The sequence below is a fragment of the Odontesthes bonariensis genome, chromosome 17, assembly GCF_027942865.1.
Source record: "Odontesthes bonariensis isolate fOdoBon6 chromosome 17, fOdoBon6.hap1, whole genome shotgun sequence".
Lineage (NCBI taxonomy): Eukaryota > Metazoa > Chordata > Actinopteri > Atheriniformes > Atherinopsidae > Odontesthes > Odontesthes bonariensis.
The window spans coordinates 35,951,115-35,973,116 of record NC_134522.1 but is presented as its reverse complement, the minus strand read 5'-3'; the positions used below and the strand labels follow the sequence as shown (position 1 = coordinate 35,973,116).

Sequence of the window (22,002 nt, the reverse complement as noted above, 5' to 3'; positions counted from 1 at the left end):
CCCGGAGCAAATTCCATTTGCGGCCGCTAGGGGCGTCTAGATTTCTAGGCTAGGAAGCATGTATAAAGTGAAAAGAATCGGTCCAAGCACAGAACCCTGAGGAACTCCATGACTTACTCTGGTGTGTGAGGAAGATTCTTTATTTACAAGAACAAACTGAAATCTTTCAGATAAATATGACTTAAACCATCCTAATGCAGTTCCTTTAATCCCAATAACATGTTCAAGTCTCTGCAACAGAATGCTGTGATCGGTGTACATCTCAGTGTATATCAAAGCCTTTTATTCAGATCCTCTATACACACAGCAGCTGCTCAGATTGTAAAGTAATCAGGAAAAAAAATCATTTACAGCTGACTTGAAACAGCTGGAATTGTGGTGACAGATGCATGGACACAACAAGTAAAAAAAAAAGAAAAAAAGAAAAAGAAGAGCAAAATGATGAATTAATACTCGATCGCGGTTTGCAGACTAGAATACTGAAAAATCCCACTGGATCCAGATGAAAACGTTAAGCTATTTTTTGGGCAACATGGCACTGATTGGTTTAGTCTGTGTGACATGTACACATGAGGCAAAAATAAACAAGCACACTGAATAAAAATATCTATCCATTTCTGAAAAAACATTTACTTCAAAAGCCCAGTAAACAGATTTTATTTCGAATGAAAACTTGTTTGTCCGACTGAACAAACAAACATTCTAGCTGAGTCAAAGTGGTTCAGATGCTGTTTCGTTATCACCATGGCAACCAATATCTGATTCGTGTTTCCCTCTCATCATCAAACATGTGAATAAAACAAATAAAATGGAAACTACAAAAAAAAGATGCAATGATTTCCCTTCATGGTGAGCTGATGACAGCTGGCGAGTCAGCCCTGCTCAGTCAGAGCGACGCTCCCTTTCAGACCTGCAGCAACCTCACAAGCCTGATGCAACATTAGCATTGGGTCATCATTTTAAGAGACATCAACATTTGTTTTTGGATTATTAAAATAAATTGAGAAACGAATGAACAGTTAGATCCTCAGGTTAACCGGTGCGCTGGTGTACATAACACGTTACATGGCTTTCAGACACTAATGTAATATGCAGCCATAAGTTAAGTGTTCCAGCTTCTCGACTGTCTTGGTCATCTCTGAAATGAGCTCCGTGATGGTCACTCACTCACACTGAGACTCTGGAGGAGGCACAAGGTAACTGGTCTGAGGCCAGCAGGCAAATAATACCAACCAACACGACTAATGTGTGTAAAGAAAGATAGATTGAACTTGTACAATCCCTTATTATGACTACATGACACAGTGTCAACCATTTACTACATGTTCAACATACTTGAGGAAAGTCATTTTATGCAAAAGTCAAAGTCAGTTGAACATTTAGTGTTCAGTCTGTGTATCTAAAAGCTGATAAAACTCCAAAGGATGAATATCAAGCAGAGATGACCTCATGGTTGCTCACAGGAAGTGGAACTGAAACTGAAACATTTCAGCACATTAACCTCCTGGGTTCCTCCTCACAACAACTGCAGTCACACTGATCTTTTTACAACTGCAACAACAAAATCAGCTGACCTGAGAACTGCAAAAAGTTCAGACACTCCCGTGTCCTGTGATTCTGATCCATCCGGAGAAGGCTTCATAGATAAAACGATATAAAGTCAGTCTCTGAGGACCTCTGACCTCACCCTGCCTGCTCCGAAGCAGCCCAGAGTCAGAGGCAGTGAGGGTGGATCAACGCTGGCCAGTGTAAGCTCTAAACCAAGAGGTGACAGATGCAGCGGCCGACGAGATCATCCCTCCAGAAGGAGCCGAGGGCTGGGAAACCTGCAGTGCACTTTGGGAAAGATCCATAGACTGAAGGAGGAGGAAGAAGAGGGAGAGGAAAGGTTAAATCCTGTTTTTTGAAAGCTGCCCTTACAAATTATAACTGATATATGCAGCACATCATGTAAACAACATTCCACAATATTAATTCATATTCAATTCAGCTTGATCATTCAGTAATCATGAATATGCACGAGTGTGCGTCTCTGTTCCCGACCAGGTCCGACGTGTTGGGCTGTTTTATGATGCACAGCAATTTTTTTCTTTAAAAAAAAAGCAGCAGAACAATATTTCAGACTCATCTCAAAAAGGATTCAGTTTTTCATTTTCTCATCAATACACAGAGAAAAGTGTTTGGAGTGTTTCGTAATTCTCGAGCCTGGTTAATGATCCTAAAATCTTGGCGCAGCATTCCTTTGGCAGGAACATTCAGGCTCAGTTGGGTTGGATGGGTCTGTCAGTGCAGCTATTCTCTCAGAGATGCTCTGCTGCATTCAGCTCCAGATTCTGGCTTTATCTGCACTATTCACTTTTAAATTAATTAATGATTATTTTTTTTAATGTTTTTTTAAAATGTATTTATTTTTTAATGATTTCATTGCCTCCTTGTGATTTTATGTAGATGTAAAGCACTTTGAATTACCTTGTGTACAAATTGTGCTCTACAAATAAAATTGCCTTGCCTTGCCTGGCTGGTTCAATGTGGGGTCTTGGGATTGCTTTAGGTTGTGGTATTGTTGAAATGAAAACTTTACCCCAACCTGAGATCCTAAGACTCTGCAAAAAGTTTTCACTCAGTATTTTTCTCTTCATCCCGACTCCAGACCCGGTCACATGAAACCGTTCCCTCGGGATGACACTACCATGTGTGACGTGGTATTAATGATTCGGTTGCTATGCGCCGACCTTATCGGCAGCAAGTCTGTGTAGCTCTCAATTTTTCTCATGGTTTATATGATTATTTGTCATTTTTTGTTTCTATCTAAACATTTTTAGTTCGTTTTTATTGATCTGCTTTTTTGTTTTAATTAATTTTTTTGACAATGTGCACTACTACTAAAGCAGTGTACACAAGAGAAGAACTGTTGGCACTGTCAAGGATTGGACGCGGAATTAAACATCCAATTCCGACCGAGCTTAAAAAGCTGTAGCTACCGTGGATGCAGAGCTGAAGTGAAACTAAAGGCAAAGAGGCACAACAGGAGGTGGAGGTACAAACCTTTTCTGCCCTCGGTGATTATGGGAAACGCTAACTCACTGCCTAACAAGTGTGATGAGTTAGAGGTGCTTGTGCGGAACCAACGGCTGTATAAGGAGAGCAGTTTGATCTGTCTGTCTGAGTCCTGGCTGAACAACAACACACCAGACTCATGTGGACATACCCGGCTTCACAGCCGTACGAGCGGATCGAGACCTGAGTACGAGCAGCGGTAAGCGGAAAGGCGGGGGTGTTATACTGTTCTTTAATCAGAGACGGGTAAACCCCCGCTATGTGACTGTTAAGGAGAGGGTTTGTTGTCCAGACATCGAACTGCTGTCAGTTGGTTTCCGTGCGTTCTATGCACCCAGAGAGTTCCCATACACAGTCGTCATTGTTGTTTACATTCCACCGAGGGCGGCACCTACAACGGCGTGTGACGTCATCCATGACGCCGTTGCTAGGATACAGACCCAGCATCCTGAGGCATTCATTGCAATCACAGGAGATTTCAACCACGTCTCTCTATCCTCCTGCCTGACTGGCTTTGTACAGTATGTGGACTGTCCAACACGTGGAGAAAGGACATTAGATCTGTTCTATGCTAACGTGAAGGAGGCTTACAGGGCAGTGTCTCTTCCACCACTGGGTAGATCTGATCACAGCATGGTCTATCTACAACCCACATACAGACCGTGTGTACAAAGACTTCCTGTTACTACCAGATCTTTCAGGAAGTGGTCACCAGAGGCGAGTGATGCATTGAGAGACTGCTTTGATGTCACAGACTGGGCTGTACTGCTGGAGGAAGAAGAAATGGACATGGACATGGACAGGAGGGTCAGCACCATCACAGACTACATTAAAGGTCCTTTGGCATGAAATTTTCACTTTTTAAGGTTGTTTAACATTAATATGAGTTCCTCTAGCCTGCCTGCGGTCCCCCAGTGGCTAAAAAGGACGATAGACCTAAACCATGCACTGGAAATTATTCTCCGCCTTTGGTAATGTGACCATGCAGATGGCCTGATCGGGAAAGCTGCCTGTTATGACGTGGAGGTTGTTTCCACCCAGAGCCAATAAACTGCCTTTCCCCGCCCACAGCTCTTTGGCCAGCTCATTACTCTGTACATGGATGTAAAAAATCTGTTTAGAGCTCCTGCATCAGAACCTCTAAAGAGCCAGTGGACAGATTTTGTTTTTTTCTGGGAAAGTGACGACAGAACCGAAGAGATTTGTGTGTGCGCCAAATATTTCACAGACGAATGTTTCCAGAACTTGGGATAATACCGAGCCCAAGGGAGAGCCCAGACACCCTGCGGAGGAAACTCATTTCAGCCGCTTGTATTCGCGATCTCGTTCTTTCGGTCACTACCCACAGCTCGTGACCATAGGTGAGGGTAGGAACATAGACTGCCCGGTAAATCGAGAGCTTAGCCTTCTGGCTCAGCTCCTTCTTCACTACGACGGGCCGGTGCAGAGCCCGCATCACTGCAGACGCCGCACCGATCCGCCTGTCAACCTCCTGCTCAATTCGTCTCTCACTTGGGGAAGGATCTCATTCCCGAGTAAGTAATTTAACGCTCTATTATTGTGTTGCTTTCCTGTATGTACAGTATGGTTACATAGCTTGTTACCACAGGAAAGGGGTTGTATCGTTAGCGGCTAACGTTAGCTAATGGTTAGCTATGCAGCTAATAGCATCTGCAAGCTCTTATCTCTGCCAACTAGGCTGTTGGAGGTGTTTGCATGCCCATGAGATGGTTAGCTCGCTCATTTTAGACCGAAACCCCCTACTTCAAGCTTCCTGAAGAAAAATGAATCCGCAGATTCAGTGCATTTCATCAGGATAATGATTCATTCATGGTTCCAGAGTCAAAACGGTCAGTCTGTCTGTGTCGTTAGCTCTGCAGCTAATAGCTCGGTCACTGTCGCTAATGTAACGGTAAATAGCATGAGGTATGGGAGTGGACACCTCATTTACTGTAACGCGAGTGTTGTGTACTTATTTGTTGTTCTGATAGCCGTCCTGCTGTTGGTGTTATGGCGCGCACGATATCTGCCTTTCCCCTGATTGAAATGACTCGCGCTACGTGCATCTTTGCAAACCAGAGCAATCAGCTGAGAATGTCAAAATCCTCACTCCTGCTTTCCCCTTCACGCACGCCTTTTTTGCTGTGTCTTGTGTAGCACTTGCTTGATGTTTGACTGTGTTAGGAGAGTTGTTCAGTAACTAGTTCGTCATATTGTCAAAGTAAGCTCATTTCAACAGGTTTCGCTAGTTTTACGGCATAGGGCTGCCGTGCCATCTACGTGCCATAGTGATTCACAAAACATTTGCACAAGGTACCACGGGCGTAAGTAAGGCCACACCCCCACTAAACAGCTCATTCTGAGGATCCTAAGGAAAGCTCATTTTTGGGACTGTAATTCAGAATTTTGGGGAAAAAAACTCAGATACAGTATTAGGGGACCACTAAAAATATATAAAAGCCTCCATTTATTTTCATGCCATAGGAACTTTAACTTCTGTAGGGACACTGTGATTCCAGTCAGGACTGTAAGGTGCTATCCAAATAACAAACCATGGATCAGCAGTGACATCAAAGACCTCCTGAAGAAAAAGAGGGCGTTCCAGAATGGGGATAGAGAAAAGCGGAGGAGTGTACAACAGGAGCTTAAAAACACATTACCTCGAGCTAAGGTGGAGTACAAGAAAAAGGTGGAGAGACAGCTGGAGAACAATAACACCAAGGAGGTGTGGAGGGGCATGAGGACCATCACTGGATACAGACTGAAGAACTCTCAGTCTGTAGAAGGTGATGTGGACAGAGCCAATACTTTCAACCATTATTACAACAGGTTTGACAGTGTGGCTTTTCCCTCCTCTGCTGCTCCTCCCTCCACCCCCACCACTACAGCTGCTTCCTCTATACTGCTTCCACTGCCCTGCTGTACTTCCACCTCAATGGCAACCTGCATCGCCAAGCCTCCTCCTCCGCCTGACTGCACCTCTACCTCTGCTGTCACCAACAAGCTTCTTCTGTCCAGTTGTACCTCCACCTGTGCAGCAGCTCCCACCGCCTGGCATCATCAGCCCAGCTGCACCTCCACCTCTGCGGCAGCTTCCACCACCAGGCATCCAGAGCCCAGCTGCACATCTACCTCTGCGGCAGTTCCCACCGCCTGGCCTCCTCTGTCCAGCTGCACCCCCACCCCCCATCTCTATGGTTGATAGCAACCTCACTCCTGTCGCCATCCCTCCGCTACAACCTCTGTGTCTAACTATAGAGGAGGTTGGAGCTGAGCTCAGGAGACTTAAGCCAGGGAGGGCTTCAGGCCCAGATGGAGTCTGTCCAAGGCTTCTGAGGGAATGTGCTGGTCAACTAGCAGTCCCTCTTCAGAGGCTCTTCAATATGAGCATTCAGATGGAAAAAGTCCCGGTGCTGTGGAAAACTTCTTGTCTCATACCGGTGCCCAAATTAGGGCAACCGGTGGAGCTGAATGACTGCAGACCGGTGGCTCTGACATCTCATATCATGAAGACCTTGGAGAGACTCCTTGTTCGTCGCATGAGATTGCAGGTTGCTGAGGCTCTTGACCCCCTCCAGTTTGCCTACCAGAAACACAGGAGTGGAAGACGCGATTCTGTACATGTTGCATCGGGCATATGCTTATCTGGATGTGCCTGGTTCATATGTGAGAGTCATGTTCTTTGACTTCTCCAGTGCCTTCAACACCATACGGCCTCCCATACTGAAAGACAAGCTGCTCGGTATGGGTGTGGCCCCCTCCCTGACACATCAGAGTTCAGGTACAACTCAGAGTCCTGCCACATTCAGAAGTATTCTGATGATACGGCTGTTGTGGCATGTGTGCGTGGTGGACAGGAGAAGGAGTACAGGGACCTTGTGGAGGCCTTTACTGACTGGACCAAAAAGAACTGTTTGCTCCTGAACACCACCAAAACCAAAGAGCTGGTGGTGGACTTCAGGAGATCTAAAACCCCATACCAGTCAGTCTGCATTGATGGAGGGGAGATAGAGACTGTTCAGACCTGCAAATACCTGGGGGTGGTGCTGGATAATAAACTGGAGTGGTCTGCCAACATAGAGGCAGTGTACAGGAGGGGCCAGAGCCGTCTCTTCTTCCTGAGACGCTCAGGTCCTTCAATGTCTGCAGTGATATGATGAGTATGTTTTATCACACTATCATTGAGAGTGCACTGTTCTATGCTGCTGTCTGCTGGGGGAGTTGCACTACAGTCACTACAGTGTCTCTGGAACTCTCTCCCAGTCTGAGAGCGCCGCAACCACTGGTCGACTTCAAAAGAGGCTTAAAGACTTTTCTTTTTAAGCAAGCCTATTCTGCCGCCACAAGATTTTTATGTTGATTTTATCCCTGATTTTAGTTGTACTTTGTAGCACTTTGAGATTTTTGCTAATGAAAAGTGTGTTACAAATTTGATTTATTATTATTATTATTATTATTATTATTACAGACAGAAACTGTAGGCGCCTGGACAAACTGGTGAAAAAGGCTGGTTCTGTTGTAGGCAGAAGGCTGGACCCTCTCAGTGCTGTGGTGGAGAAACGGATGAGGAGGAAGTTCAATTCAATTCAATTCATTTTTATTTATATAGCGCCAAATACAACAAATGTCATCTCAAGGCACTTAGATAGTAAGTCCAATTCAAGACAATTAGAATTCAATTAATTAATAATAATCATAATTTAGTTAAAAAGTTAGATTCTGTGATGGAGAATAATAAACATCCTCTCCACAGCATCCTGCAGGACAGAGGAGCAGCTGCATTGATTGATTTTTATTTATTTGTTTATTTTGCCATTTAGTCATTTATTATTATTTAGTTAGTAGTAGTAGTATTATTGTTGCTTTATTGTTGTTAATTCAATCATTGTAAATATTTAAAAAAAAAAATGTTGAGCTACTTGACGAATTTGAATTTCCCCCATTGGGGGATAAATAAAGTATTTCTCTATTCTATTCTATTGTATTCTATGATGTGGAAGGTACCCAAGTGAACAGTCTTTCATTCCTTTAATAGATTTACACTGTATAAGAAAAATTCATCTCTTCAGATGAGTCGGACACAACACAATGTGGAGCCATTAAGGGATTTGCTGGTTGCATAGGATAATAAATGGTGGCATTTTCCAAGCTTGGAAGCAGATCTATATTTTTTAGACCCTTCCCTACCAGCATTGTGAGAAGCAAAAAAACTATAAAGATTAGATTTAGATTGGTTTTGTTCATCTGTTACATCTTTCTGATTTTTATCATAACTGACATTTGATGTAAAATCTGTTAAATTTAAATTGTTCTCAGTTGAATGGTCTCTGTTATTCACCTGAAACTGGATTAAAAAAATACCATCTGCAGAATCATGTGCTACAGGACCATCGGTGCTACAGCTTCTCTTTTACAGCTAGTGTACAAGCAGCAGGACTCGTTTCATCTCTTCAGCAGTTTAAAAGGGGTCCCTACTTGAGAGGGGATGTCACAGAACCGTGGGCTGGGCACCGTCTCCCAGTCTGTGCCCAGGTCCGTCTCCTCGTCCGTCACCGCCTCATCCCCACTCTCCTCTGTCGGCCCTGCCTCCTCCGGCTCCACAAACTCCATCGACTCCTCCAGGTCAGCACTCACCTCAAATGGACCAGTCCTGAAGCCAACAGATAAAAAAAAAAGTTAGCAGGTATGAACAGCAGCTTTCTCACTGGTCAGAAGTCATGGAACAGTGGAAAATGCTTCTCCACCCGTCTCATTCGGTTTTCACCATTTCACGGATGTTTCCTGATTGTTACGTTAATCTAAGGCTCTGATCTGCCAACTGCCCCCGTGCAGGCATCAGCAGAGCAGGTCGACCTTTCACACCGAGACGCATCCGAAATTTTGACTGAAACAGTTTACTACTTTGTAGTATAAATAAGGGTCAGTTTTTCTTAAAAAGGAAACAAATTGGTTGTTACTATTAAGTGATCCGTCTTGTTTTCTGTTGTATATTGTATAATTGGGCTTTAATTAAGCAAAAGTATGTTTTATCCGATTACTCGATGGAATATTCGATAGAATACTCGATGACCAAAATATTGGATAGCTGCAGCCCTGGTCATGTTCACAGGATACAGTGGCCTTCTTCTGCCATGTACAGCTGTAAAATAGATTGCTCAGGTTGCGGTTTGGGAAAAGGTGTAACCCAGGACAGATCTGGAGCTTTGGAGCTGCTTTGTTCACCATCTCTGCAGAAATTAATATCACAGATGCGCAGAAGGTTTTCTGTAAATAATTCATCCTTTAAGTCTTCAAGCTTCTTTTAGCACATGTGAGTTTTTCCAGATAAAACATTCAGGGGTTAACACCAGGCGATCCAGGACAGATGCGTTCAGATTATCACAACACTGCAGACATGAGTTCTGGATCAGATCTGAATGTGTCCTGAGTAGCTTCACACCGGCTGTCCACTTTTAATGTCACTGACTGGTACACCAATGTAAAAGCAAAGACTAAAGGAAGTTTATGCTCAACATCAAAGGTCTCACCTGCCCAAGTTGTCGTTGTCAGGGGCAACCAGAAACATGATGTTCCTGAGGGTGTGATGAGGGTGGAGCTTATCACTGTCAACATGCTGAACACACACAAAACAGGATTTGTGTTAGTATTCTAACAAAATAGAATCAATTCTTTCTAAACTGTGAATACTTGCTATTACAATTCGACTTTGCTTCATCTTGCACAAACATATTACTTTCAACACAGTTTGGAAGGAAACCAAAAGAAAAAGAACCAACTAAACTATTTTGGTAAGATGATCAGTTTAAATGTTTTCATGCAAAATGAATAAAAAAACAACATGTCTGTGCAGTCTCAGGATTGTCCTTCTCATTCACTGAGAAAACAATCAGCTGATTAGTTCTACTCCATCATAACGAGAACTGTTAGCGGCTGCTCAGATGAGAAAAACTGAATCTGTGTTTCTGTTGACCAGAGCTTTAAAGTCTTTATTTCAATGTGTTCTTGTCAGTTTGTTGCGTCAGACCTGTGAGAAGCAGAGGTGGAGGATGTTGGTGTTGAGCTTGCTCAGGGATCTGGTGAAACGATACCGGCTGAGGTTTTCTCCACAAAACTCACTGAGAATAACACAAGCGAACAATTATCAGACAAGTGGTCACATTCTACCTGTAAAGCGAGCAGGTGTGTTCTGTCCTACCTGTTGCAGAGTTTCTTGGGCAAATTGACGTCCAGGATGTGAGACAGTATGGTGACCAGTTGCGTGGCATAGCAGAGGGCAGCACTAATGGTGTGAGCCGGGTTAATGTGGTCCAGCTCTGCAGGAACAAGAGCAGCCTTTAGTTTGCAGTTTGGACTAAACAAAGACCTGGTTTTAGTTCTGAACTGGTTCACAAAGTAAATGTCTGCTGCATGCTTTTGGACACTTTCAGTTTGAATTTTCACATTTAAACTTTGATAATATAAAAGACAAAAAAAAGAACAAACTTGAAAACCAAAAGAAAATTAATTTGAGAAAGAAAAAAAACTAATTTAATTAATAAAAATCAGCTTTCAGCTATGCGTGGAGCAACATGCTCACAATAACACACGTTCTCAAGTGAGAGAAATATATTTTTAAAATATCACAAAAAAAAGTATGAATGCATAAGATGAAGTTAAAAAAGTGACATGGGAAACTGTGCTCTGTGAAATACAGGCCATTATGAGTTGTCCTAGCTGTGATTTAGTCTTTGTCTTGTGTAGTCACACTACACCCAATTATCTATTCTAAACTTTGTTCGTTTTCACAGTTTTTGTTGCAAAGTTTTCGTCCGTCTACGCCGGAATATATGTACAACCGACAGGCTCTGTTAGACATCTGCAAGAGCAAGTTTTGCGATGTTTTGGACAATGCAACAGTGACGCTACAGGAGCTACGGATTACAGCACACGACCGGGGATGTTGTCTGGACCTGTGGCCTTGCGGGCACCTGCCCCTTGGCCTGCAGGCTCAGCTCCACCTGCCCCTTGGCCTGCAGGCTCAGCTCCACCTGCCCCTTGGCCTGCAGGCTCAGCTCCACCTGCCCCTTGGTTGTCGGACTCAGTGCGTACTGAGAGGCGGAGCCTGAGGGCGGCTGAGCACAAATGGAGGAAAAGTAAACTCCCTGAAGACCTTCTTGCCTTCCAGTCTTTGCTTTCCACTTTCTCCTCCTCTCTCTCTGCTGCTAAAGCTGCCTTCTTCTGGATCAGAATTCAAACTTCTGCTTCCAACCCCAAAAATCTCTTTCAAACTTTCTCGTCCCTCCTCCAACCCCCACCCCCTCTCCCCTCCTCCCTAATGATTTCCCCGACTTCTTTGACAAGAAGGTTAACAATATTCGATCTTCCTTCCCTCCCCCCAGCTGTCCACACCACCCACACGTGTTGCTCTCCCACCCCTCCCTCTCTACCACCTTCTCCCTCTCCACAAAGACAAAGACAAAGTCCCACTTCTCTCCCCCCTCTGAAAATGAGGTCCTTCACCTTGTAACATCTAGCCGCCCCACCACATGTTCCCTTGCCCCAGTCCCTTCCCCTCTCCTTCATTCTGCTGCTCCTGATCTTCTTCCTTACCTGACCCACCTCATTAACACATCTTTGACATCAGGCTCTTTTCCTTCTGCTTTCAGGACTGCCAGAGTCACTCCTCTTCTAAAGAAACCAACTCTTGACCCTTCAGAGATCAAGAACTACAGACCGGTATCCCTTCTACCCTTTCTGTCCAAAACTCTTGAACGTGCTGTCTTTAAACAACTGTCCTCTTACCTCCACCAGAACAACCTCTTGGATCCCCACCAGTCCGGGTTCAAGGTGGGCCACTCAACTGAGGTGCCATTTATACTAATCTGTTTCTATCGCAGATGCACTGTTCATTTACATTAAAATACTGGAATACGACTTCATAGGTGGAAGGATTCAAAGACGCCGGAGCCCACGTAAGCATTCGCATACGATGCTGATTTTAGCAGCTGTAAACGGGGAGAAACGAGGATCCGCAGTGCTGAGCTCTAGCTAAACAAACAGGCGTGCTTCACTTCAGTTACACACTTCCTTTCTATTCGTGTCATCGAGAAGAATATGGAAATCATGGACAACCACGATCAGCATAGGAGCCTGCTCCATGTCCTACTGCTGGTAGTACGCTGTGCACAACAATACGTGGCAAGGAGGCGCCAGATTCAACAAGCTTTTATGATGAGAACCCAGCCACTGCAGCAACGCAAGCCGTACATGGAGCGCCTGTAGCTCGTGTTTTCTAAGCAGTTGCGCATGCTCCAGATGCAAGGGCGATCATGTGATGTGATGGCTGATTAGTCATGTGACTAGCGAATCAGCCGATCCCCGTTTCAGAGTAAACAGTTAGGCTTTTATTGAGAGGACAGCAACTTTGTGTGTAAATGTAAATTGTTTGCAAGACGCCGACACGAAGAAATGGTGAAATGAATTAATGTAAACAGAGCCTGAGACGGCCCTCCTAGCAGTAACTGAGTCACCCCAAACTGCTGGAGCTAACTCTCTCTCCTCTGACCTGGTTCTCCTGGACCTGTCTGCAGCATCTGACACAGTGAACCACCACATCCTTCTCTCTACCCTGGAGGGAATGGGTGTCTCTGGCTCTGCACTCTCCATGTTCTCATCCTACCTAGTTTGTTGTTTTAACCCTAAATGTGACATTGTATAGTATCAACTGTTTTATGCTGCCATCTGGCCTAGGACTCCCTGGAAGAGATCTTCTATCAATGGGACATTGGTGGTCAAATGAGGGCTAAACCAAAGAAAGTGTACACACTGTTACTGTTGTCCATAACTTGTTTTTCTTTCATCCCTAGGGCAGATAGCAGATATCCCTGCCCTGGTGCTGTTGTATTTGTTAGCATCTCTTTTCCGTCCTCTAAACCTTTTTACAAACTGGCATTTTATAAATACAACCATGTTGATTATGACTGTATTGTATGTAGCTGGATGGGAATACAACTCATAGCCATCTCTGTAAAGTACCCTTAGGTTATTTCAAGGTAGGGGTGGGCGATATGGAAAAAATGTTGTATCACGATTTTTTTGCATAAAATCACGATTTCGATTTTTTTATCACGATCTTCCATCCAAAAAAAAAAAAAAGACCAATTACAGTAGAGTTAAGTCGACATGCTGAACCACAGAAGAGCTAAGGAGTAAAAGAAAGAATTTGGCAATCAACACATTATAATTCAACTGTAACCCAATTCAAGATGAAAAATAATGATCTAATTAATGACATCTGACACAGTGAGAGTGAAGCAACCGGAAATAGAAAAACGAACCACTGATGACGACTTGACTCCACCTCATGATGCCATTTAGCAACAGATGAGCAACGCTGCATGTTCATTTACTGCAGCCACAGTCACGCACTGCCATCACCAGAGCGCCCTAAAGGAATACTTTCCAACTGTGTAATGTTTGTCACGCTCGCGGTGCATCCCTTTTCTCTTGCACCGTAGTTAGCTTACGAGCTAGCGGTTTCCTCATCCGACCCGAGAGTGCTGCTGCTGGCCGTGAGTTTCTCCCGTGCGCCGCTATGGATGTGCTGTGGATGGTGCCGCTGCTGCCGTTCCCATTCCTGATGTGGACCAGCAGCAGTGGGTTAGGGTAGAAGAAAACCCGAACCAATTCCAAATTACAGAGGGGGATTTCCTCTTCTTCACCAGCTCGTCGGCTTGGCTTTCAGCCATGGCTGTCCATGCGTTTTCTAAGTTTTTACAAACACAACATGGAGGCGTGTAAGAAAGTGTCACGACGCACAGTTCGCTATGATTGGTCAGTTAGGTTAAGGACGCCCTACGTCTGCCGCATCGGCGGGAACCAGCATTACAAAAAAAAAAAAAAAAATCATTGCGCTGATTGGCAAAGGCGATCTATACGGTTTCTCTAATTTGGTAGATCGCCTGCGATTCTCCACTCTTCCTCGCCAGTCACGATTTTATATCGTCAGATCGCGCACCCCTATTTCAAGGAACCAAAAGTGAACTAATTCAATTGCTCCTCACCTGGGCCCTGGCTGGTGCTCTTCTCCTCCATCCAGCTGTAGTAGGCTGAACAGTCTCCATTGCTGGGCAAAGAGACAGGAGGTCCAGTGATGCTGATGCTGGTTTCTCCATTCTGGTCATCCCAGATCCAGCGTCCTGACAGGTAGGTTGTCCTTCGAGCCTCAGCTAGCTCAGTCACTGTGCTGGATGTAAGTGCAGGGTCACACTCTGCTACAACATCTGCAGGGTCTCTGACAGACAAACACAGAAGTAGAGGAAAAACTGAACACCAAGGTGTTTACACACGTCATGTCAAGGGAAATCCGTCCAGCTTTTTGGACGCAAGCCTTGCAAAAAGAGGCTTTCTCCTGCAACACTTCCAGACAAGCCATACCTGTCTTTTTCTAATTGTGCCGTCATGAACGTTAACATTAAAATGCTAACTGAGGCCTGTAGAGTCTGAGATGTAGCTCTTGGGTTTTTTACAGTTTCTGTGAGCATTGCACGGCCTGAGCTTGGAAGGGAATTTTCTGGGATATCCACTCCTGGGAAGATTGACATCTGTCTTGATGAGGACCAGATGACTTTTTAAAATCCTAAATTATTGCTTTCCACTGTGACTATAAGTGGAGGTAACCATTTGTCTCCTATATAAAAAAAAAAAAGGATTGAAGCACTAAAGATTCCAACTTTGAGATAAATCTTTCCTCTCCATCACTCGTCGCCTCTGACGGCATCTTAAATGTGCTGTAGTGAGGTGGGGTTCAACTCATAGCTAACAGGTGTGTTCACTTGTGCTGGCACACACTCTCTGTGATCACCTCTTACACACAGGGCACAATGAGCAGCGAAGGACATCAGTCTCAAAACAGGCTGTGTGATAACTGGCTCACCTTAAACCTTCTCCTCCCCCGTCACAGTTTTACAAGGCATTCTGGAACCCACATTGTGGATTGGGTTGAGTTTGGGAAGTGGTGCAGAAAAGCAAATTTCCAAGAGTTTGGTAAGTGCACTGAAGAAGCCTTAAATCCTATCCCTAACCCTAAACCCTTAAAGCGAATCGCTTTTGTCTCTTCAGTCGCCAGCGATTCAATACAAAGTCAATTACTTCCGTCGCGTCGCTCGCTCATATCGCGCTTGGTCTATTCGTGCGGTTAGTGTGAAGACAAGGGATGCATGTAAAGACATGCAGAACAGCACGTTGTACAAACCACAGGGAATCTGTGCAGACAACCAGTTTTAAGGTGAAGCAGAGTGTATTTATACACAACCAGGGACTTTTTGAGTGTGAATGCAAAGTTTTAAAGGAGAGCATAGCAACAAGGAATCCTGCCTTCCAATAGAAAAACTAATCCCTTGATAAAGTACTGTACTGTGGCCATTATTACGATCATTTCAAGAAATGTTTTGAGTACTTCTAGAGAAAGACTGAACATGAAGCAAGGCAGCATCTGGCTGCAGGTAAATACATACAGCGACAACAAAGACGTAAGTCAGAGAAATGAGGCATTATTTTCTGATCGTTTCACAGTGGTTATGTTCACAGCAAACATAAACTCAGACCTAAGCTGCACCGTTAGCAGAGAGTTAATCCAGCTGCTGCACACTGACTTTTGATTTGAAACAGTTTGTTAGGGCGCTATCCTGCTCGTATGTGATTTATGGAGATAGATAGATAAATACTTTATTCATCCCAATTTGGGAAATTATTGTGTTGCAACAGCGTACAGAAAAACAAGCAAATAGAATAGAATAAAAATAGAGAGTAAACATCAGCTATAAACAAATCTACAGTATAGAATAAACATCAGAGAAATAAACTTTAGCTATTTACAAATCTGAACAGAGAGCTGCTGCCTCCTGCTGTGTTCTACGTATTTGCTGACCTGCTGCCCTGCTTCTCCTCCTGCATGGAGAAAATGTGGGTGGTGAGCTCCAAGATGTGGTCTCGCCTGAGAGCTGCCAGCTGGCTCAGTCTGCTCTGCTGCTCTCGAGTGCGTCTCTCCAGCAGCTCCACCAGACGCCGGTTGTGTCGCTCGATCTTGTCCCTTTTCTCCTGGTGACGTACTGCCCGGCGCTGCAGCCGCTGAGCCTCCTCCTGAGAGCGCAGGAGAAGCTCCTTATCTGCAGCAGGGGCGAGAGGATCTGGAGCTCTGACTCATGTGACTTGATCAGAACACACAGATGATGATTAGAGGCTGTTCATAGCTGGTGCCAACACATTGTCCTGGCTCATTGGTTTACAAACGGACAGAACTAAATACAATACTCAGGACGGGCTGAGGAGGCATTCAAAGAGGTGGTCCATGACACTGACCCCACACAAGTAGCCAGATACCACTAGAATGTTTTCCCTGTTTCCAGGAAGAATACAGCCTGTAAAAGCAGTGTCAAAATGAGGTTGGATACAACGGCAATCTGTGGAACTCTGGAGGAAACTACACTGACCAAAAATATAAAAGCAACACTTTTGTTTCTGAGCTGAACTCATTAAAGGACCCAAGACCCAAAACATCAAATATTGTTCACAAATCGGTCTAAATCTGTGTCAGTGAGCACTTCTCCTTTGCCGAGAGAATCCATCCCACCTCACAGGTTTGGCATATCAAGATGCTGATCAGACAGCATGATCATTGCACAGGGGTGCCTTAGAGGAGTGGACCAACATTCCACAGGCCACAATCAAACACAGACCAGACACAAAAGTGTTGCGTTTATACCTTTATTCAGTGGATTTCTTTGGCAAAAAGTTTTACTGGACTGGATTGTTGGGACCCTCGTCGGTGAACTGAATACAAATACATTTACGTCTGGAAAATATTGATTAGCAGAATATTTGGAGGCTTTAAAGGAGAGTTGCCTCCGTTTATTTAGTTCTGATTGTTAATAAAACTACACCGCTGTGGTCAGCTCAATATAAAACACATTGTAAAATACTTTGCCGCCATCAAATGTCCAACTGTATGTTGTACCTCCGTTTATACAAAGCAGGAGTATACACAGATAAGCTGTGTAGAAGACAGCTCACCCACATGACAGGTGGCAATCTTACCACTACACTATCCAGTCCCGTTTCCTGGTGCACGCTGGGAATAGAACCGAATCGGTTGGTTTCAGAAGCTAGACAACTTTTTACCAGTTGGCAGTATAAGAATCGGACTAATGTGGATTTTAATGAATTAGATTGTGATAAATTTGATAAAGTTGGAATGCATCTTTTAAAGTGCCTTGAGATGACTTCAGTAATGAAGAGGCACTATGTAAAGACAACTGGAGCATATCATGTTGGCTGCATATCAGAATGTACGACTCGGGAGAATGTTCAACTTGTCCGTAGACCTGCTGAGGTCCCGTTTCTTCATCAGCAGAGGGCTGGCCATATGACATAGGAGACATGCTTATTTGTATAAATAGCAGGTTAATGAAATGTGATCACAAGTGGTGACTCAGGGTGCAGTGGAATGGCAGGTGTGAACACACGTTTGGGGCCATCCACTTGTAATCTGAGCACGCAGGACACATGTTAGCACCCAAAGATGAACAGCCAGAAGAATTCAAATTCTTGAGACAGACTCACCATTCTTCACCTCCTCGTTGCCCCAGGCGACTGCTTCCTTTAGCTGGCCAATCTTTATCTTACACAACATGATCTTCCATTTCTGAGAGACAACAGTGGCTGATCAGTTTATTCTGCAGCAGGGCTGAAATCCAAAGGTGGCTAATGGTCAGACAAACAGCCCACAGAGGCAAATTACTGCGAGGCGGGGCCTGCTGGTGAGAAGCGGCTGAGGGAACCACAACTACCTGCTGCTGTCAGATAGGCCGACCATTATCCACTTTGGGATCTCAGTGTCTTTTTATTCCGTCTGAGCTGCGATGAACATGGAAACAACACACAGCTGCACTCTCATCTCATCTAAACAGCACTTCTTCTTTTTTTTTTTTTTTTTAAAGCAAGGCTCACAAACATCTACTAACAAACTGAACTTTCCACTAAATCAGGTTATTTGAGGCAGTAATAGAAGTTCCTGCATCTCCTTGGTTTTAAAAAAAAAAAACAGCAATTCATAGTGCATGAACTCACCATCTCATCAGCCTGCAGCCTCCTGCCCATGGCCTGGAAAACACTGAGGACAGATGAATCCACATTATATCCATCTTTGTTTGGTACGATGAAAACATGCTCATTTATTTGATTTGTCTGCCATCAGTCAGAATTCAAAGAGGTCTCTGAATAGTAACGTCTGAGAAGCTAAACGCTAAAAGCTACAGTGTGCCCTGAATGGTTTTACCTATACTGCAGCTTCTCTTTCTCATCCTTCAGCTTCTTCAGCCGCCCCACCTTCTCAGAGTATCTACAGACATAAACAACACCAGTAGCAAAGCGTCAATGAGACAAAAACATTCTGCTCCACACTTCACAAGCCGCTTAGTTCTTCGGGTATTTGGAAGCCTCTCAGGGACCCTTGATGGCCCCTGAAGCCCAGATTGGGAAACTACCCCCTCACAAGACAGAGTTATTTTGGGTGTTCACATGCGCCTGTAGCAGGACAGTTAGCTACCTTGCTAGTTGCTAAGGTGGCTAACTGCTAAGAGCTAGTTTTCATCAATAAAAACATCTAATGATCAAAATATAAAACTAAAAGTCGGCGTGGCAAGCTTTTCCGATAGCGAAGGAAAAATGACTGATTGTAATACAAAAAAAAACATGAGCCATATTCATATTTAACACATTATTATTAACCTGACCCACCTGTTAGCACAGAAATATTTTCAAATTTCACTGCCTTACAGTCAGGTTTACCTCTCAGTGTTCTTCCCATCGAAGAACACGAAGTCTCCGGCCTGGATGCACCGGGCACAGGTGAGTCTGCGGCGGGACGTGCTGCACAGAGGACACCGCTCCACCGCCACGTACAGACCCTCCGCGTCGTCCACCGACTCCACCATCACACAGCCCGGGGTGGAGTGAGCCGAGTGGGGATACTGTCGAGGAAGTGGCAGCTTACCTCCGGAGTGAGAGGCGGAGGATGAAGCAGCGCGATCAGGGCCGAGAGGCGGCAGTCCCGCGGAGGACGCCATGGACAGGTAGCTCTGAGATAAGCCGCTGAAATGTCACCGCTGAAGGGAGCCAGCCGCAAGGAAAACGGCCTCTACGGCTTCTCTGACGCGCGCCATAATACCGCCGACATGTTTGGAAGATTTCTGTTGAGACGGAAGTGACAAACGGGTTTCAAGTGTTTTTGTTTTGATCGGAGATGAGTCCACAGCTTCCGGTTTAATGTGCTATCTGGGCGGGACCTGTGACGTAGCGTTTGTACTGATTATGGCATCATTTCCGTCCGCTGTCCTGAACTTTGGGTCCGGTGTTATGCCGGGAACTGCCTGCGGGAACACTCACAGGTAAATAAACTGAGCCCAGCGGTTAATAGAATAGAAAAATACTTTATTCAAACGAAATTCAAATTAGTCAAGTAGCTCAACATTTTTTTTTTTAAATATTTACAAAGATTGTATTAACAACAATAAAACAACAATAATAATACCAATTCTAGTAAAAAAATACTACAACTAACTAATAATAATAATAAATAATGTCTAATGTCTCTCATGCAATGATTTATGATTGACCGTATTACCTGTCAATGTCGATGCAGCATTGTTTGTAGGTTTCATTCATGGATATAAGTTATCTGGAGTCTGCAGCTGACAAACATTTAGAGCTGAGATAAACCTTCTCTATACGCGTCATCTTTTGGATAGTCAAACTCTTGCACATTACATTAGGATTGGTAATCATTTCATTTTCTGTAAGTAATCCTGTCATTGTGTACGAGATGCTGACTGTGGGAGAACTGGACATCTTATGGTGAAGGAGAAGTAACTCCAGCAGTGATGCTGAGAGGATCAACAGGACACTGAACACGTGACAAGGTATGTTCCAAATAAAACAAACAGGAAGAATATTAATGATCCCCTATACTGTTAGTTAAAAAATAAAGAACCATTAAACAATCATTTGTGATAAATAAACCCTTTAACTCAATTGTAGCAAAAACCATGATTAATTTGTTCAATATTGAGACCTAAATTATTTCTGAAGAGTCACATCTGTTTTTCAGACTAAGGCAGAGTGACTGAAGATGACCTCTCAGTCACACCTGCTGGGTTTTCTGCCCACATGCAGGTTCTATAGAAAGTTAACTACAGGCAAATAATACCCTTATTCACCTTCATGTGGCATGACAAAGCGATGACATGGCTCATTTCTTCTGTCTTTTCTCCCCTGCAGCACAGTGGGATTAAATGGATATTGGATATATTGTGCAGGGAGAAGACACCCTCACTCTGTGTCTACTTCCTGGGCTTTACAAGCCTTTCCATGTTCCTTATTTGTATTCAATCATACATGAAGCTTTAGAATTGTGTGGTCATTAAAGAAATATGCAGTATTTTAATAAAAGTACTTTCAATATTCTGTTGTAATCTTTGTTTTTTCCTCTCATTGCCATCCATCAATCCATTTTCTATACCCGCTGAATTCGTCAGTCGGGTCGCGGGGGGGCTGGAGCCTATCCCAGCGGTCATCGAGGCGAGACACAGGGCCACACAGAGACAAACAAAACAAACAACCACTCCTAAGGACAATTTTTATTATAGACAGCCGGGAGTTGAAAACCTGGAACCCTCTCGCTGTGAGGCGACGGTGCTAACCAACACACCACCGTCAGTGTGGAGTAAACATGGAGAAAAACACTCACTGTCCTATATTTATTACACATTTATTTAAGACATCTTTTGTAGTAAATATGTACACACATTAAAAAGACAAAGAAAACTTGTACATCTGTAAAAAACATGTTTAACTGGATCCTGTCTGGGTGTGATGCTTTCAATAGGTCTGTTTTTATCAAATATCTCCACATTTAAGCCAAATGGGAAATTTCCTCTTGCACACAAAAAATGGAGTATTATGATATACATGAACATGCTTTCACATGACAAATATCAGCCATCATGTGGTGGTCTCCTGCTCTTCCACCTGAAAGGCACATTGTAAGATGGCTTAGGTCCTCGTGTCTATCACTGTGGTTACCATAAAATCACCAAAGCCCCTTTAGAAAAGGAAAGAAAACTTGTCTACTATGAATTTTGAAACTTCTATTCACTATGCATATATTAATGTACAGTACATTAGGATGGGATTGAGTTTATGGGGGGAAACAGGAGCAAAAAAACAAACAAACTGGGTCTTCATAGTAATGAAAGTCTAAAATATGTCCACAAAGAGGATTGTGTTAATGTGACTTCACACTTTATATATAATATTATGTATAAAATTCAATATGAATGAATTCTACTTAAACAGTGATGGTATTAAATGTCAAACTCAGGAGTGCATACACATGCCAGGGTGTTCCACAAATATGTTAAATCCACGGTTCTGCCTCCGTATGTTTGCCTGCAACCTGTCTGACACAATGGCACACAAAGCTCTTCAACTTTTAACTTGATACTCAAGAAATGCATTTAGCTGACATCTCCCCATACCACATAAAATAATTCTGACTGAATATTACCTGTGTAAGGGAAGAATTTATTTTCAGTTGGAAAGAATTTATTTTCAGTTTCTCTGGGGTTTTGTATACTACGAATACAGATGTTTGTATGGTATTTTAAGTTTGGCTGCCTGAAAAGCTATTGCTAGGAAATGGTAAAGCTCAAATGTCTCATCTTTGGAAGATTGGCAACAGATTGTGTACGGTCTGTTTGTTATGGAAAGAATTATGTTCACTGATAGAATGCAAACAGACAAATGTGACAAGATTTGGGACAAATGGAAAAATTAAAAAAGCGTCCAGAATTTGTGTAACCCTCTGTATTGTGTTGGTTCTTTAATTTGCAGTCTCTGAATATACAGTAC

At 43.7% G+C, this 22,002-nt stretch overlaps 1 protein-coding gene across 2 annotated transcripts; it reads right to left on the bottom strand.

The window, feature by feature from the left end:
• Positions 1-124: 124 nt before the first annotated feature.
• atg14 (autophagy related 14) lies at positions 125-19,365 on the bottom strand. 2 transcript variants are annotated; one of them, XM_075448427.1, is made up of 11 exons: positions 18,883-19,365; positions 18,371-18,433; positions 18,163-18,205; positions 17,656-17,737; positions 15,965-16,223; positions 14,100-14,329; positions 10,253-10,370; positions 10,082-10,172; positions 9,585-9,670; positions 8,533-8,707; positions 125-1,856 (listed from the first exon to the last, which is right to left on the bottom strand). In XM_075448427.1, exons 1-11 carry the CDS (start codon positions 19,158-19,160, stop codon positions 1,734-1,736), a joined length of 1,548 nt encoding a protein of 515 aa, XP_075304542.1. In that variant the 5' UTR covers positions 19,161-19,365; the 3' UTR covers positions 125-1,733. The 2 variants fall into 2 exon arrangements, with proteins under 2 accessions (XP_075304542.1, XP_075304543.1); XM_075448428.1 differs by having other exon boundaries at positions 15,965-16,202; positions 18,883-19,364.
• Between the last annotated feature and the right edge of the window lie 2,637 nt (positions 19,366-22,002).